Raw genomic sequence first — 17,810 nt, forward strand, 5'->3', positions numbered from 1 at the left:
TCTGATGCACCACTTTGGCTGGCTGCTTGGGAAATAGGTTAAGGCAGAGAAGTGGATTGCAGCCCTGGATGCCTGGGGACGAGGCTGTCTCAGAGCTGATGGGCTAGGTAAGCTCTATTTTGAAAGTGGGTTAATTTAGCTGCCATTCAACTACCATTAAATGATGTAGGTTAATTTTATAGTCAGATAACTATTAAGAAACCAAAACATAAGGCAGGAAATGTCTCTATGCATATCAGCAAGGAGAGATTTCCTCTGCGCTAATGCACACCCCTCCCCTTCAGCTCAAACCTCTCATCCTTCCATTTCTCCACATCCCTCACATCATCTTTTTTTTTTAACCCTTGTCATTACACACTATTGTCCTTCCCCCCTCTCTTAAGAGAGCCTATTCTTCCTCTCAAAAATTCACCTTGATATCCTGGCCCACAATTATTTTTCTCCTTTGTTTATATTGTCACATATCTCAATGCTAGAGGAAGACTAACAAATCCAAACCACATCTGACCCTGCAAATGTCCACTAAAAAAGGTTCCATCTTCCCCACATGGACAATATTTGTGCTGCTATGTGGTAAACTGAAGTAGGGAACTACCCCTTGCTTAGTAAATAACATTCCATCACTACTAATACACCCAGTTTACTTTAGGGGTATTTACCATATTTAAAGCCTCCTCAGTTGGCATTTTACCTTTTATAAATGGATGCTGCAGTTGAAATGTACTTTATCTCTGTACAACTTTCCTTTCTGCGGCATAATGATAGGTATTGTTTGTTTCTTTATACTGGTGACAAAACCCATCAATTGCTGGTTTGTCATAAAAGGAAAAATAAAATGAAAAAAATTACCAACAACAGCTTATGCCTGCAAAGGAACAGACCCTTTGGAAAAAGCAGAAGTGACTCATCACTCCTCATGCAGCAAGGAAGGAGCAAGCATCACAGCCCTGCAGATCCCCCCGAGATGCCTTCACAGATTGCCTCCCTCTGACTTCTGTGCTTTCCTGGTCCCACCAGCAGGAAAATGAGTCCCTAACCTTTGCAGAGAAAGCCAAAGCCATGATGACCCATTAGCACATGCTGCCCATCAAGCAATCACAGATCTCCTCTACCGCAGACGTTTTTTATCTTATTAACAGTAAGTGCACTACGCAAACCCTGAGAGCTCACAGAAATGAACTCACACTTAACCATACAGTTGTAACGAGACAAACAGTGCTAATGGGATGTTGGCATTTGCACTGTGCTTTTTATGACCAGAGAAATGCAGAACGGGACCATACCCAGAAATCGCAGCTAAACCACCTCTGAAAAATCCTCCTCGCAGCAACTCAGATATTCAAACGGTGACACCAGAGCCGCAACAATGCACATCATGGGAATTCTGACCCACAGAAGGCTGAGTGCCAAACCCCCTGTTGTTCTGCTGAGGCCTTGCTACTCTTCTAAACCTTGCAATGAAAGTCCTTTTTTTAACTCATGAGCTATAAAAGAACAGATGAAAAAGCCAAAACCCAAACCCCATCAATCTGCCCTTTGCCAGCACTAAGCCACTACCTTTGTCACTTTGATTTTAAGCTTTATAACTATTATTCTATTCTATTACAATATTACGTCGTATTATGTAACTATTATTCCTAATTTAATAATATCATTAAATGGGTGCAAAGCATATTTCTTTTAAATCCAGAGTTATTTTTCCTTCTATCAATTAGCAATCCAGTCTACACTCAAACAAAATTAAAGGCACCAACGTAACGACAGGTATGGGCAAGGTGGCTAGAATTAAAGAGCAGACAAGCAGCACCCTTACCACACACACTTGTGTCTGTTAGAGAAAAGCCAATACAGGGCCTGAAACAGGACCAAAAATCTACTTGTTTTTGTGCATGAGCAGCAAAGCTCACTGAATTACAGCTAGATGGACCTCTAGTGAGCAGTGAGGTCAGGCAGGTGCCACCATGGTCGGACCAGAACTTAGTTATTAACAACCACACTTCAGGTACCAAGTAAGCTTGTTTAGCTTTCACACCTTGAGCTGATGTTTGACGGATAGAAACAAGAAAGAAACTTGTATTTCTGTACAAACAGAGTATATTTGCTATGACAGCTTCTTATGCAAAACCAGAATCCTACTCAGGCTTTTCTTACAGTCTCCTTTCAAAGTCAGATAGTTTGTTTCAGACTCCTAATAACACCTCACATGCAGCTAGTTGCTTTAAAGGCCTGAAAGAAATCTGAGAAAGATACCACGTCTGATGACAGTGCACCTGAAGGCATGAAAAAACTATACTACTACCTTCACTGAAAGGGGAACGTGGTGAAAACTAGTGGATCCTCCAAGCAACCACCTCAGGCTTAGATTACAGCAAGGGACCCAGCACAAATATTGGCTGTGTGTATGAAAAACCCCTTCACATGTGCAGGGAAGCTGTTCAGCTTCTCTTGGTGTCATGTTTTCCCTGCAGTCCCAGAGTAACTCAACAATTAGTGTCAGGGCCTTCCTCTAAAGCTCAGGGAGAAGAAAAGCACAGTCAAAGGCTTGGCTTTAAGAAAAGAAACCATAAAAGCCCCTTTCAAAGTTAGGAATGTAATTCCAAAACGAGTTAAGCAAGCCCTACACGTTATTAGCTGGGCAGGAGGGATCTGGGACATGTGACAATGGGATCTTGGTACACATCACCAAAAAAAAAAAAATTTCCAAGCCTTAGCAGGTGTAACCTATTTATCACTGTAATTTTTACAGGCAGTTTGCTGATAATTCTGTACAGACAAACCACTCCTCCTGTCAGCACACGGCTGGCTGATCTGCACCTGGAGCAGGAGCCCAGCAAAGGTAGGCAAGCAAGCTCTGGAAACCACAGCCAGGGAGACAAGGCAGGAGTCACACATGGACAGATCCACTGCAGGCTCGGATACAGGCGACAGCTGAAGTCTCTGCCCCATCCCTCATGGCGTTAGTGTGAGGGCTGGGTAGGTTATGGTCCAGGACTCCGGTCAGCTCCTTAGGGGGATGCAGCTGTACTTTCACACAGGCAACTTTTGTATGTTCAGGCAGCAGTGCTTTTATTTCTATGCTCTGAAGTATACCTTAAGGGCTTCTAATTTTAGTTGAGCTTTTAAACAATTCCTGGAAATCTGAGCTGTAGTCATCTCATACAAAAATCTGCCTTTTAGTTAAGTGTGTAGGGAACAGACTCCTGCAGAGCTGTGAGACACCTGCAGAGGAGGAGGCAGCAAGAGAAAATTTTTAGGAGTTTTATTTCAACTGCGATCTGTAATTTTGATATGTTCAAAGTGACCTGTAAAAACAAGATGCAATTGCTTTATGTTCCCTCTTCATGATACCAAAAGAGAGCTTTTAAAGATTGTGTTGTCTGCAATTTTCGAGTAGGTGGGTATGAAGGAACTTAATTAATTCATAATTCATAGGTGTGAAGTCATTCACATTTCTTTTGATTTTCCTACTAGACAGCTGAGAACACCTTGGATTTCAAGTAACAGAGTCTGCATCAAATGTACCAGATCAGGGGAAACAGCAGTCTCACAAACTGGGACCCTTCCAGCATTGTAACATCTATTAAAGTGTCTCAAGAATAACTACATTAAAAAGATCCACTTTCTCTTTAATCTCTTTTCCATCTTCATTGTATCAAAGTCCATAATCCTAGATTTGCCTTAACACTTCAAACTCAGTTTTTTGAAATTGCTTTTCATCTGTAGCTCTGTTCCTCTGTACATGAATCATATTCCTAAACAGGTCCAAGAACCTGCTACTCACTTCCAGTTAAAACCTCCATTCAGCCAGTACCCTTGTTTAGGCATCTGCCAGAGCAGAGTTTGCAGCTTAAGAAAATAGTGATTTGCTGAAGTATATTCCTGAATCAGGATTTAAATCCTCCCCCTCCCCGAGACCCACTTTTGTCATGCCTCTAGGAAATTAGAGAGCTCAGCATGCTCAGGCAGGAAAGCCAGTGGTGATCCGTCTTACTGCAGACACCAGAGCGAGCTCTGCACTGCTGCTGTTTGAGGAGCCACGACACAAAGGCTCAGCTTTGCTTACATGGGCAGATGAAACTCTGATGTTCAGGAATTCCCTTAATTAAACCAGCTTCACTCACAAAACCTAAGTTTACTTCCAACTTTCAGATCCTTCATGCTGAGCTCAGGGAATTGCCTCCTTACAGGTTTAGTTTAAACACCAAAACTTAGCAGGTGCACTGGAAGCTGAAGCTTCCTGCTCTTCCCCTCCCAGCAGCTCTCATTTTCACAGAGGAGCAATGAGCAGAGCCTCTCATTTCACATCTGAGGGAGTATCTGCATTGTAGCAAGTGACCCAGGTGGTATGTATGTGGGGTTACAGTCCACTGCTACTCCCCAAAGGATCTGTTACTTCAGAAGGTGACCAGATATGCTCCTGCAGCTTCCAAAGAGGCAGCTGCCTCTTCCAATAACAGATCGAGCAGCTCAAAACGCACCCTGAGTCCAAACAAGCTGAAGGAAATTAGCAGGTGACTTTTAAAGCTGCCTAACAGGGCTAATTGTGTTTCTTTTCTACTTTTCTAAGAGACAACAGCATGGAAGCTTCTTTCTGGGTCTGGGTGCAACATCTTGTGCAATCTTGTCATGATACAGGAAACAGCTTTAAAAGAAGAAATCAAGACTGTGTTCCTTTAAGTTTGAACAATTTCATCTTAGCAGTGAGAAACTATCAGCAAGTCCTTCAGGAAAAGCAGAAAAACTTGGTATTTGTGATAATCGCAGGACTAAGTGTCGATTAAAACTGTTCTGGGACAAGCCTGCACAGTGTAATACATCCTAAAGAATGGCAGATGGGAATATGGTTCATCACTTTCAAAGGCTATTTTCATAGATTTGACAGATGTATTCAGATATACAGAAAAAAAAATATGATAAATGATAGTTTACTGCACAAGGCTTTCAAGCTATTTACACGTAAGAACTCACTATTCCTGAATAAGTGTAAGATGTAGTCCCTAGTTAAACCAAGTTTTTTGTTTAAGAGAGATTTGCCTGGTAAAGCTAAACCAATGACAACACCCAATTACCATTCTGCTTTTTGTTTTTAATACCAGTATTAGTATACAAGGAATACAATAATTAGTTTGTAATGTAACAGTTATTTAATGATCTTAAAAAACAAAAAAGGCACGGAAAAATGCAAACCCTAAATTACCTACTTTTCAATACCATATGCTAAGAAAGGTAATTTCTCAGGAGAAAAGAAACCTGGGCTAGATATTGTGCAGCATTATGAATTTTCCTAAAGCTAGGAAATCCCTATGCATCACTCTCAAAATCATCCCAGAACTGAACACAAAGGTTAGCAGAAATGCCTAAACTCACGTGGGTTCCATTACACACCACTTACTGTAACCTACTTTTTAGTATTCAGCATTTCAGTATCAATAATGCATAACATCAAAAGTAGTTCAACCCAAAGTACAATCATGAGAAAGTAAACATGGATCTTGGAGAAGGGCCGGCTGCAGTGTGGTGTCACTGCTGGATTTGCCTTGTGCCCCTGTGCAGGGGGACAAAAAGATGGAGTAGCTGGAGCTTTCCCTGTGCTAATGGGGAGCTGGGGACCTGCCCCCTCTGCAGAAGAAGAGCAGAGAAAGCAAAGCTGCAGAGAAAAAAGCATCACCAGTGCCCTGGTGAGCAGCTAAGCAAGGTGCCTGTGCCTGATGACGTGTGCTCCAGTACACAGCCCCGCTGCCCAAACCGGCGCTCTGCCCGCTGTCACCCCACAGTCCAGAACCGACCCGCGTGGGGCTCTGGCCACGCTTTCACTACCCCCGTGCCTACCTTGGCTCATTACTAAGTGCTCAGTGAACATCACTACATCACCCATCACCTTTTATTTTCCCTCCTGAGAGACTGTTTGTTCTTCACTGGATAAATTATTTACCATTAAGGAAATTAAGGTGGCCAGTAGGGAAGCGCAAATTAGAGTACGGGAGTTCATGAGACTGGGCTGCTATGAGACATTGTTTCAGCTTTCACATGTATTCCCTACCCAGCTGCTAAAGCAGCTTTATCGTCAATCCTATTTAGGACAAGAACCCAACAGAGTATGGAGATTCCAAAGCTCAATCCTTCAGCCAGAAATTGCTTTACCTTCTATTTTCACTTCCTCCCCTGCTTCTCCCCATTTGCAATAGTTTGCATCTCATATCCTTAGGGCTACTAGTACAGGCATTTAGAAAGCACATTAGAAACAACAGAATAGGAATCCCTTGAAGTTTTTCACAACAAAATTTATTAGAAGAATAGTGGTTTTGAAAAGTCTAGCATCCAGTGAAAACTACCATACACAACGTTACAGCTGGGAATGTGTTTCCAAAATGACATGGTCAAATAATACAATGGAGCCATTAAATCTTACACATGCACAACAAGAGAATTAGCGCTTTGACATACAATGCAAAAAATAAATGGACCACATGAAATAAAAATTTAAAAGTACTTATCACATACATTAAGACACAGCTTATTTAGTCCAGTCAAAAAATCAGAACTGCATTAAAAAAATTAATGTAGTGCAATCAAACCAAAAACCTTAATTTGTGATCATAAGTGCTCTACTACATAAAACATTGATCATAGCAAGGAACAAAAAAATTCAAATCACACAGTACAAAAAAATCTGTAAATAAATATAAACTACAGTACAAGAGAAATATTAAATTATACAATTCCGTCAAACTGTAAACAGTATATTGAAATGAGGTCCATAAGAGTAAAGGGGGGGTTCCTGTTTTTTTTTCCCATGACACTTGAACTTCTAGAGGTCAGAGAGAAATGCCATTTTCCATACTCTTCAAAGACTATGGGTTACATAAATAGAAAGAGAAGACTTTTTAGATGTAAAGTGTCAAATAATAAAGCAGAGGTGTTGCTGACTTGCGACTGCCAACGGATCACCATGAAGGCAGAACAGCAGATTTTAGTTTCAGGCTTGGCCTCCAGGTGAGCGCAGCACAGAGGCCTGGCACTGCAGGTGTTCGGTGAATAGCGCTCGGCCTTAGAAAGGAGGCACCTCGTGAGGTCTGGTCCTACCCAGGAGGTGGAAGTGATTATGGACAGCCTGGACCTCTGCTGATTATCTGACAGGTTTACACGCTTGTCATACAAACACCAACTTTGGCAGAACAATTACTAATAAACTCAAAGCACTCCCGGCCCATTGGTTTCCATCACAGTGGCCAGTGCACAGAATTCTCTAAGGACATTGCATAACTAGAGTGTAGAGGTCAGACAGCCAAGGACCCGTGCTTGAGGTTAGAAGTAGTTATGGTGAGAGAGAAGCAAGAGCCACGTTAAGAAGCTGCCTCTGCTGTTCACAGAAGCAGCTGGGAATGTATTTCATTTTTAGCTGCGCTGGCTAGTAGTGGCATTTTAAAATATATAAGTTTAAGATAACATATATACTATATATGTATATAATATAATACATATTATATAATATACATAGGAATTTCTTACAATACATACCAGGAACCCCCACGCGATCTGCTCAGTAGTAATAACTGAATATACAGAATGCCACTATAAGTGTCTGAGGCACTGTGTGCTGGAGAGTAAATATGCAGCTTTAAAATCCGTTTGGCTGAGTTATACCTGGATACCTGAACTGAGTTTTAAGTTGACATTCATCAAGGATGTGCTATCAGCACGTCAAAAGAAAAGCAAAACAAAAATACAAGTCACTGCTAGGTTTAAGAAGAGAGTACAAGTACCTGAATTGAGTGAGGATAGTGTGTAAACTGTCCCTGAGGGTTTTTAAACAGTGTGTGTACAAGTTGGATTCCTAAGAACATTAGTTTAAACTTACACTGCGGACTGATAAAATACCAATGTCTGACAATTTAACAAGTGGAGGTTAAAAAGAGTTATGAGCAAACACTCAAAACATTTTATACATTTTAAAGCAGCAGTAAGCTGCTGTAAGCATACATCCCATCAGTACAAGCAACACGTGGGACTCAGATAAAGGTTTCTATTTGCAAAAAGCCCATCATATATCAATAAGTAAAGAATATTCACCTGCTAAATTAGAATGCACCTAGTTACAGACTAGCAATTCAAGATTAATTTTTTAATCAAATACTTTGCTATACTTTGCTATTACATACTAAAATTCCTTAAGATCACTAATGCTGGTATTCTAATCTATTTTTTTTTTTAATGTTCCCCCTTCATTTAAGAAATATACCATTCCACAACTTAAACATTAAGATCCATTTTCAGTCCTCAGATGTAAAAAGCATGTCAATGAGTTAATATTAAAAATTTACACGGTAAAAAGGCTTGAATTTCAGCCAGAGATTCTAAATACTACTCATTCCCTGAAGGCATAAGGGAGAAAGAATCCCTACCCATTTTTCTTGTGATATAGTTTTCAAACTGAACATTAAAGAATGGTCCAAAATGTTTATTTCTTCATTTTGGGAAATTTCCCTTCCCTACCCTTCATCCCAGATTCCAAATGTCAAGCCCTGAAATGGCCTATTGAAATGATTAATTAAAAATACCAGGCATGTATATATACATCCCCTGCCTGAACTTCAGAATATTTTGTTGTACTAGTCTTTAAAAGACAGATTAATATACCAAGAGACCTTGTGATCTGACCTGAAAAGCTGTTAATGATCCTAGATTGTACATTTAAAGTATCTCATAACCTGAAGACCAGATTTAGTTAAGACTCTGGCATTGTAACAGAAAAAGTGCTGCAGTTATTTATCCCTTTTCTGGTACTTTAGAATAGGTCAGACAAGTGCTTTTTATAGTGACAGTAAAAGTTTACATGCTTTCACGCAGGCATAAAAAGTATTATCCGCAAAAATATTTGAGAAATGTAGCACCAAGTAATTGATAAACTGTTTAAGTAGCTGTAGTAGTATCCTCATTTCTGAGTAGGAAAAAAATATTAAGATAAACTGTACTAGGTGATGATGAGAGAAATTGTTTTTGATATTAATTTTTCCTGCTCCAGTCAGAATGAAGCCTTTGTCCTAATCCCTGCTCCATAAGGTAGAGTTACCATCTTGAGTCCTCCTAAATTATACTTACCAATTCAATAGAGACAACCACAGGGGCATGGGTGGGGATGTTTGTTTTTAAGAAGGTAAATTAAATGCCCTGGACAGGCTGAAAAAAGTCCTCCTTCCTAGTACGTCACCCAGGAAAACTGATTTTGCAACTGGGCTAAGAGATTTTTGTGAGGATTAAATAAAGCTCTCTTAATATCAAGGGGTTTATGACAATACCTGAATATGGGCATAATTCAGTAGGACATGAGGTCCAAAACTGCTGCTGTAATACTGGTTTAGAGACTTGGCCCCAATCAAAGAAAGAACAGGAAAGAGGGAGAGAGGTGGATGCTGGAATGCTCTAAATACTTAACAGCTTTTTCTGGTATACGTGAAGTGGATCTACAGATCATTTTGAGTTTATAATACCTCTCTGCCTAGTGGTCATCACAGCACACTGTGTTTATACACTGGATAATTTGAAATGAGTTACTATAGTGGCTACTTTATCTGCTACATTCATCAGAACTGCATATAATTAGCAGCGCAGATTTTCAGGTTTCTGATGGTTCCAATTACTGAATTTTCAATATAATTCAGGATCAAGTAGAAACCTTTATAGTACCAAACTAGCTCAAAACTATTTTTTACACCTTTTTCAAAACAATATTAGTCAACATTATGTACTGATGCCAAGAAAAAGCAACATTGACCTAGACTGAAATTACATTTAATTTCTGAAACATTTGTGGGAATACCTAGAAGTTTCTGATCCTCATGAAAATGAAGGAAACAACCCTTCCCATCCTACTTCTAACATTTGGCAGAGAATTTAAGCTATTTAAAATATTGTGACAAAGCTTTCAGTAAGGTTAATAATTTTGCCTTCATAAGAGTTTGGACTGCAACAAGAGTATGCATTCTTACACTGAAGAGTTAAAATTTTGTCTTCACTGAAGAAAGAGGTCTTTACACTATAGATGCAGCCACACCGTTTTTGAGAAAAAAGGGAACAGCAGAGTGCTCCCTTCACTCCTTGGACACTGTGTTCTTCTCCTAAGACTCAAGACATCTTAAGAGCATTACTTGAAAGTAAACTGGAAAGAAACACATGGCAATTCCAGTTTTGCCTGTATAACAATTGTTGCAGATGATACAAAGAGCAATTCAATCAGAACTAAAAAGTTGTTTCACAAAGCTTACTCAACCCTAAAGCCCCTGAATCACTTTGCCAGCTCCCATGAATTTCCAGGGAAAGGCAATGTACTCCCGGGTGTTCATGAAAGAAATACTTAGGTGCAAATGTTGGCCTCCCAAAAGACAAAGCACAGACTACTCCTTGTCTGCTCTTACCCAGTCTAAACACATGTGCAGTTACCTCCTGTGTTTAGGAATATCCTCCAGAGGTGGAAAGTTCTACAAAAAAAGGTTGTGTAGGAGTTGCAGAAGAACACAGAAGCTGAACACATTCCCTTACTAGAGGCATTATCCTGTATGTACCCCTGCACCGTTAAAAATAATTTTTTCTCCAATTGCCAAAAAAGTTCAGAGTTTCACTTCAGGTCTAGCAGTAGGGTTGGTAATGCAAGCATCAAGTTACGAGTTCTGCAACAAAAAGAAAGCAAAGGCATACCTGTATTGCTTATGCAGCAACTTCTCCTGTGCAACAGGGAAAAAAATGAGAAATTCTAAAGAAAACTGTCTTGAACCTTTAGAAAAAAATCAGGGAGTGACTGGAAAATAAATTATCTTTAGACAGAAATAAAAACAAGTCCAGAAACGTGTCCCTACAATATCTAACTGGAAACGTTCAACTCTATAGCTGTACTTAAGCATTACGGCCACAATAATGCCTACAACACTGTGGAATGAGGATCCAGCTGGCTGAAAGTGAGGTAATAGTTTGTAATAGGTCAGAGTTCTAAAAAAGCACTTTTACATCTTACAAGTCCAAATAAAAGAAAAAAAAAAAGGACACATTTCATACATGTTGGGCTTTCTCACCAGAACTGTACGATAATTAACTCCACACCAGGACCCCTACCACACTAAGCCTTACTCATCTTCAATTATATGCTGCAGCAAAGATTTACCAAGCGACACCTAAACTTCAGTACAATATGAAACTTCGATTCTTAAAACTTTATACACACAAAATAGAAGATTACTTTTCTAGGATGGGGTAGGGAGGGGGATTCTCCTTCATGGTACTTGGACTGAAAAACTAGTTTTCAGAGACTGCCACAAATATAATTCACAGTTTCTTGCTGTCAGGCTTTTTCAGCTACATCAACGTAGTACACAACAATACTGTTAAGTCCAATAACTACATTGGATGGACATTCTCGGGAGTAAGAGAAAACTAGTGACAAAAAATACCCGAAAGGTCTCCTCCTAACAATGTCTCGATTTTTACAGGGTTGCAGTTTGTCTATGTTACACATTAATGCGATCTCAGAAGAGCAGCAGGAGAAGGGTCTAAAAATCTTTCTCCTGTCCAAGTGATCCAAGTAACATAAGCATCCACTTGCCAGAAATAAGATGAGAAACAAGGCTTTTGTTACAAAGACCGCAATGAACCACACCTTCCCACACCAAAATATGGTCAACCAGGGATTCTGGCCATGCAAACTGCTGGTCAGCAGAAAATTAAGCATGCTAATGGACAAACATTAATTCCAATCATATATTTAAAATGATCCCAAATACTACTAGTTAGCTACACTGAAAGCGCCTGCAAAAAATATGTAGTGAAAATTGAAACAAAATCTTAGTGATCACTGCAGCACTTAGAGTGATACTAGTCTTAAGTGATGAATCACCTCAGAGAAAATACGTTAGATGGGACTTTGAAACAAAAAGGTAACATTAAAAGGTGCACCTGAATATTACAGACTAAATTTACAAAACCTACAATAAGGTAAAATATATATCTTTTGAATATTCAGCAGCTTTTTTTTAAATTTGTTTTTATTTTTTGAGAGGCTCATGAAATTTTAAAAAGGGACCACTAACTAATCTCAACCATGCTTCACAAAACAATAATGGCTATTTCATATTGCAGTTACCAACGTAATGCAATTAGTGCTTAAAAAATAATCTACACTTTTTCTTTTTTTTCCTTTTTAAACAGAGACCTTTGGAGGAAATATGGTTGTTCAAAAGCTTCTCGAAAAAGAAAGATTACCTGAATATTAAGTTATCACAGATCAAGTGTTGTGTTTAAAAGCTTTGCAGTTATGAGTATTACAATCTTCAGGTCTCAGGACATATAAACTGAGAAAGTTACGTGTTTGGTTTGTTGTTGGTTTTTTTTTTTTAAATCCACTTTCTAACCAAAGCAAATAAAGAGTACTCAACTTCTCACTATCTATTTACAATTCTTAGCCTACAGTCTGAAATGACAAGACAAATTCTCTTTTAAAACTGCAGCATTAAAGGGTAGGCACACCATTCTTCTGCTGCACGATTGTCACCCACTTAAACATACACATACAAAATATTTAGGTTAGTAAAATGAGCACTCCACTTACACTACAGTGACAAGTTTTATAAAACTCAACTCATGTTGCTTAAATAAGGACAACTGCAAAAGGTTAAACCTCTCTCAACAGTAAAACTGTGTTACTTTTTTTTTTTTTAAGCTTGCAACAAACTTTCTACCATAACCTCCAACAGCAGATGAAACCACACCTTAAACTGAGCCTTTATTGCAATCACCAGCTAAACTGGAACGTATTGCAGAGTTTATATACTGCTACTGAGCTTAAACTGCTTTAAATGCCAAGATGACAACTAGAAAGCTACAAGGAACCAGGATTTTGAGGACTAAAATATATTAAGTAAACAAAAATAAAGTATACTTGGGGCCAAATGCCCAGTCCATTTCAAGAATGAGCAGTGCATATTTAAAACAACAGCAATGGTGTGCCTAACCTTCGAAAATACGAAGTTGCTGGGGGTGGGGAGAGGCTAATAGAGTCAATTGTTCCAGAAGTCATTCAGCATCCCTAGGGCTACCTAGGCCACCCTCCCATGAACTTTGAGAAACCACTTTCACTGACATCACTTAATGCTCTCAAACAAAAACTCCAATGCTTCTTTTGGTTGTGCAAATGGGGGAAAAAAATGGTAATTTCTATCTACCTTTTGCACAGATTAAGACCAAATTGCTTCTACCTGAAGAACCAGTAATTATGATTTGGTCATGTTGTGGTAAATCCAGTAAGCTCCACTTAGTTACTGACCACTCCCGCAGAAAGTATCAAAGATAAAAGTTCAGTACAAAACTTATCCTGGATCTCCAGATAATCATAACGGTATCACCATATTGAAAAAAACCCAGATTTGTGGTTTAAGGAGTGCTTTTTTTTTGTGGTGTTTAAATGCTTATTCTAGCATGTGCTAAACCACTATCAAAATAGATTAAATAAAAACAACAACAAAAAAGCAGGACTTTATAAATAAATTCCTGCTACTGGCAACTGTAATATTTAAAAAGGAAACACCCATTCATTGAGTGTTCGACCCTGACAGTATTACAGATAGATATGATGCAGAGCCTGAATTAGATCAGGCTACCAGTGTTATACTTCTTCCCTGAACATTAACAAGCTCCTTCACTAATGTGGATATTTGGGCAGACTACTGAGGTTGTAACGTTTGAGATCACCATTTTGTGGGCTATTTTTTTTCCTTTTTTTTTTTGTTTTTGTTTTTGCAGTATCACAGTAGTTTGTTACGCAAATCCCCCATCCCTGGATTAGAGTCATTTAAACTAGCTGTTGGAACCACATAGTTTAGTAAACTCAGAATCAAGTCTGTAAAAAGCGTAAAGGTCACAAAGAACCATAGTTCTGGTACAATGAGGCATACCCCAATACATCATTTAGTGTACCCTGACTGCTCCTGACTGTGAGAAGCTTGTCTTCCGTGAGATAAGGCTACATCCTCAAGCAGGTGAGTCTAAATATCACCCTTCAAAAACACCAAATAAAATTACAGTGAAGGTAGTGTTATAAATAATTAACTGACATTTTCTGAAGGTAGTGTATGTAAGTTTTCCCTCCCCTCCCCTCCGGGTGAGCACTAAGCAGATAGCAAATGGTAAGTATGGTTAATTTAGAAAGAAAACAGTGGAGAGCCTACTTAGACCCAATTGATTATCTATCTAGTCGACAAATCTGGTTCAAGAGAGGTACCATTCCTAAATAATTTGATTTAGCTTAAATCTTTCAATCAACTGGATCAACAAAAATAAGAGGGGGGAAAAAAGATTTCTGAAACATTTTTGAAGAATGACAGTCTGATTTTCATTTGAAAATTGCCTGGTTTTAGGAGAGTGTCAGTTTAACAAAGTGGACTTATTATATAAAGGCAGATAAGAAAAATCCAACATCAGAAGTTCAGGCAGGCTCTACAGGCAAGATGTCCACTTCCACAGATCTGCATTCTTTGTGAGGTAACTCTCTATTACAGAGAAACATGCAAAAGGCAAAAGAAAAAAAAAAAAGGAACAAAGAAAGAAAGAGGGCAGTGGGCAGGTGAAGGAGGGAAACTGTGCCATACCAGGCTAGAAAAATTTACAAATGTGACATTCAGAGCACATCTTTCACCTGTGTTCACATAAGTCTATGCTGAACTGCAAAGGAAAGAGCATTGCAGTAAACAGGAGACTCAGGTGCGCTCAGTGATGGTTGAACTATGCAGTAGTGCTCACCCAGTTTGCAAAGTAATTGGCACTCTACAACATCCCTATTCATCTTTCAATTCATTTGCACTTTGTGCTGCTTCTCCCTGGGGATCTAATTCAATCTTTACTGAAACATCCTGCCCCTCCGACTTCATTAATTTCATTTTTTTCTTTGGAGGGTTTTTCAAAGTGCCCAGCCTCTCTTTAACTTTGTACTCCAGTGTACTGTGGGGGATCCCATAAATACTCTGAGCTTTGGAAACACTCATTTTCCCGCTCATAACCACAGAGATTGCTTCCTCCAGTATCTCGCTGTTGTACTGTCTGTATCTCCCTCTTTTCTTCCTAGGTTGCTTGGAGCCAGGATCTCCCTCTTGATCGGAGGTGGGATATGGCTGTCCAGAGGTAGACTGCTCAGCATCTGAGCCCCAGGAATCTGGTCCAGCATCCAGCAAACTTCTCCTATTTTGTTTTGGAAGGATAGCCCTTAACTTTTTGCTAAGCACGCTCTCCGTTTGTGAACCCATTACCAAAGAGCTATAGCTGTACTGGTCACCAGTGCGGGACTCCCATGAAAGGTCCATGCCTCGAACTTGTGGTATCTTTAAATCCACAGGAGATGAATGGCTCACGTCCTTTTTCCCATCCTGTTTAGTTTGAAGTGCCATTTTTTGAAAGGCAGAGTTTTCTGTAAGAAAAGGAAGGTCACTGATGTTGCTGAGTGCACCATTTCCCCTGAATTTCATGCGGCTGAAATTGAATTCGTAGTGTGGTTTTGCCCAAGAAGCCTCCCTGGATAATATTAAGTGCTGTCCATGATTCTGTAGTCCAGATGGCCCATGGCTGGCAGCCGTAGAAAACTGGTTTCTGCTCAGCAGTTCTTCACTAATCTGGAGTGATCGAGCCAGCGGTACTTTAAGAGATGTGGAGTGGCCATAACCTTCCCTGGTTCCATCCTGCAAGCTTCTTGGAGGTACCCCATCACCACTCTGTAGTCCCTCCGGATGGTGCTGGCTGGGTCTCCCAGGTCGCCTAATTGGATGGAAGGAAACTGATGTGAGCAGGACTTGCACAGGTAGGGAGGGATGGGTGAGGGGGCCACTCCTTTATTAGAAGGCCTTGCTTGGGTAACATCACTTTTTGTGTTATTTATTTTTCTCTAAATTTTTTTTTTATTATTTTAATTTTTTTTTTTTTAAGTCTCAGCATCAGTCAGTTTTAAAACTTGTTCGCAAAAAAAGAGAAGCTTTTTGGGCAAAGAAAAATGAAACCTGTTGGCTGGTCTCTGGTTGGGTTCACAAATTCTCGGAGTAGAAAAGACTTCGCGCAAGCGTCTGAAAATAGCACCTTAATTACAAAGTAGTAATCAATCGCCATAGATCTACACACAACTGTGTTACTGGTGTGACGTTACCACTAAACAAGCACAGTAATAAAAGAGTAAGCCAAAGTGCAACATATTCAACATGCAAATATGACTGCCACCTGCAGTATCTATACATAGGTGGAAACCCTGGACAGTGTTTGCTTACATCATATTGAAGAATTGCTGCTCAGGATAAAAGAAAAAGCTTAGCAGGCCTCAAAGGTATTTGCCTGACTTTCATTAAGCACCAAATATGAAAGCTGGGATACCGCAGATCACAAAGAAAAACGCTGCATTACACTAGACTTACCAAACCGCTCTCTTAACAACTAATTGCATATATACACAGCCCTGAATCTCATTTGATATAAAGCATGGCTAGGAAAAGAAAGATCTAAGTTCCAACTGTCATCCAGATCAAGGGTTAACAAAAAAAAGGCGGTATGTATTTTTACCATTTCCCTTTCATCACAAATGTTTTTTCTATGCCATAAAGTACTACTGCTGCAGAGAATCACATCTATTTTAACGCTTTGATTGCTTAGCCCCCTGTAGTTATTAAGTCACATAGGTTTCAAAATCCACCTCCAAATTTCTCCACGTTCAGCATACAAATTAACAAAGAGGATCTATTTTGATGCTCTCGGACACTATACTGGTGTAAAGCCCTCTGGGTAAGTCAGTATTATTTAAGGATAGGACATATAGTACTGAAAAGCTACATTATTATTTTTAACATCACACTGGGATTTTAAAAAGTCTTTAGAGAAAAGACATCCACTGAAAGGACCTGGTATGTAACATACACAATGCTTGATACACATGCTGTTTACTTCTCTCCAGGATGCAACAAGTCATAGATGTGCACAACAAGAGTCAACAAGGATTCAGAACAAAATCCAGAGAAATGGATCAAAGTTTGCAGTTCCAGAGAACCCTCTCAGACAGTGTGCATTCTCCACCCCTTCTACAGCATGTATCAGCATCACAGTGTGCACCAGTGATTCTACACCTAAATAAAGGTCATAGTGGTAGCTAATAATGCTACACCTGACTTAGTGATGCTAAACAAACTGCAGCCAGCCTCATATACCACACACCTGTACGAGTAACCACAGGTGCCAGTATGCCCCATCCTCTCTGGACCCACAAGACTTAGCAGGACAGTAACAGATGCCGGCCTTGTCATCCCTGTGTGTTGGACTTTGGCCCTCACTTGATTCACAAACAAGGGAACAAACAGTACAGAGCCTCAGTGGCTTCTGCTGCCTTCCTAGGAAAATAAAGCTGGAAATAACCTGTTCAGAATTAAAAGCGCTGCTGGGGAATGTTTATGCTAAAGAACTGTAAAAAGTATTAAGACTAAATTTTAAAGAAGGATTGAAGTATGTTATTAATAGAAATATTAAACGGAAAAGTAATCTTGAAGGGAGAAATCTGAGACAGTAATATTTTTCCAAAGAGAAATGCAAAAATTCAATCAGCTGTTAGCAGTACGTGGGACTGATGGTTGGGAGTGGGTTGTTAGTTCAGATTTTCAAGTTTTTCAAAGGCTATCATAAAGCTAAATCCAGCAATTAAATAGCACTTTAAACCATATACTATTTCTGTACTTCAATAAAAAAATTATTTGTTCACAGTAGCTTCAAGATAATCAACACCCAAAACCCCTCTTAGTCCCAGTCAGCCTCTC

General features: G+C 39.5%; 1 protein-coding gene across 5 annotated transcripts in view; it reads right to left on the reverse strand.

The window, feature by feature from the left end:
* LOC121673116 (ligand-dependent corepressor) overlaps positions 1-17,810 on the reverse strand; it is a 73,842-nt gene that overhangs the window by 18,978 nt on the left and 37,054 nt on the right. Inside the window, exon 8 of one of the 5 annotated variants that reach the window (XM_042046184.1) lies at positions 6,261-15,783. The exons of the other annotated variants lie outside the window; for them this stretch is intronic. Coding sequence (XP_041902118.1) covers positions 14,814-15,783 — 970 coding nt within the window. The 3' untranslated portion in view covers positions 6,261-14,813. Of the gene's footprint in view, positions 1-6,260; positions 15,784-17,810 lie in introns of those variants that run through there. 5 annotated transcript variants of the gene reach the window in all.

This window comes from Corvus kubaryi, unplaced genomic scaffold (assembly GCF_017639235.1).
Source record: "Corvus kubaryi isolate FWS band 111438036 unplaced genomic scaffold, C.kubaryi_AGA036_p1.0 65201, whole genome shotgun sequence".
NCBI lineage: Eukaryota > Metazoa > Chordata > Aves > Passeriformes > Corvidae > Corvus > Corvus kubaryi.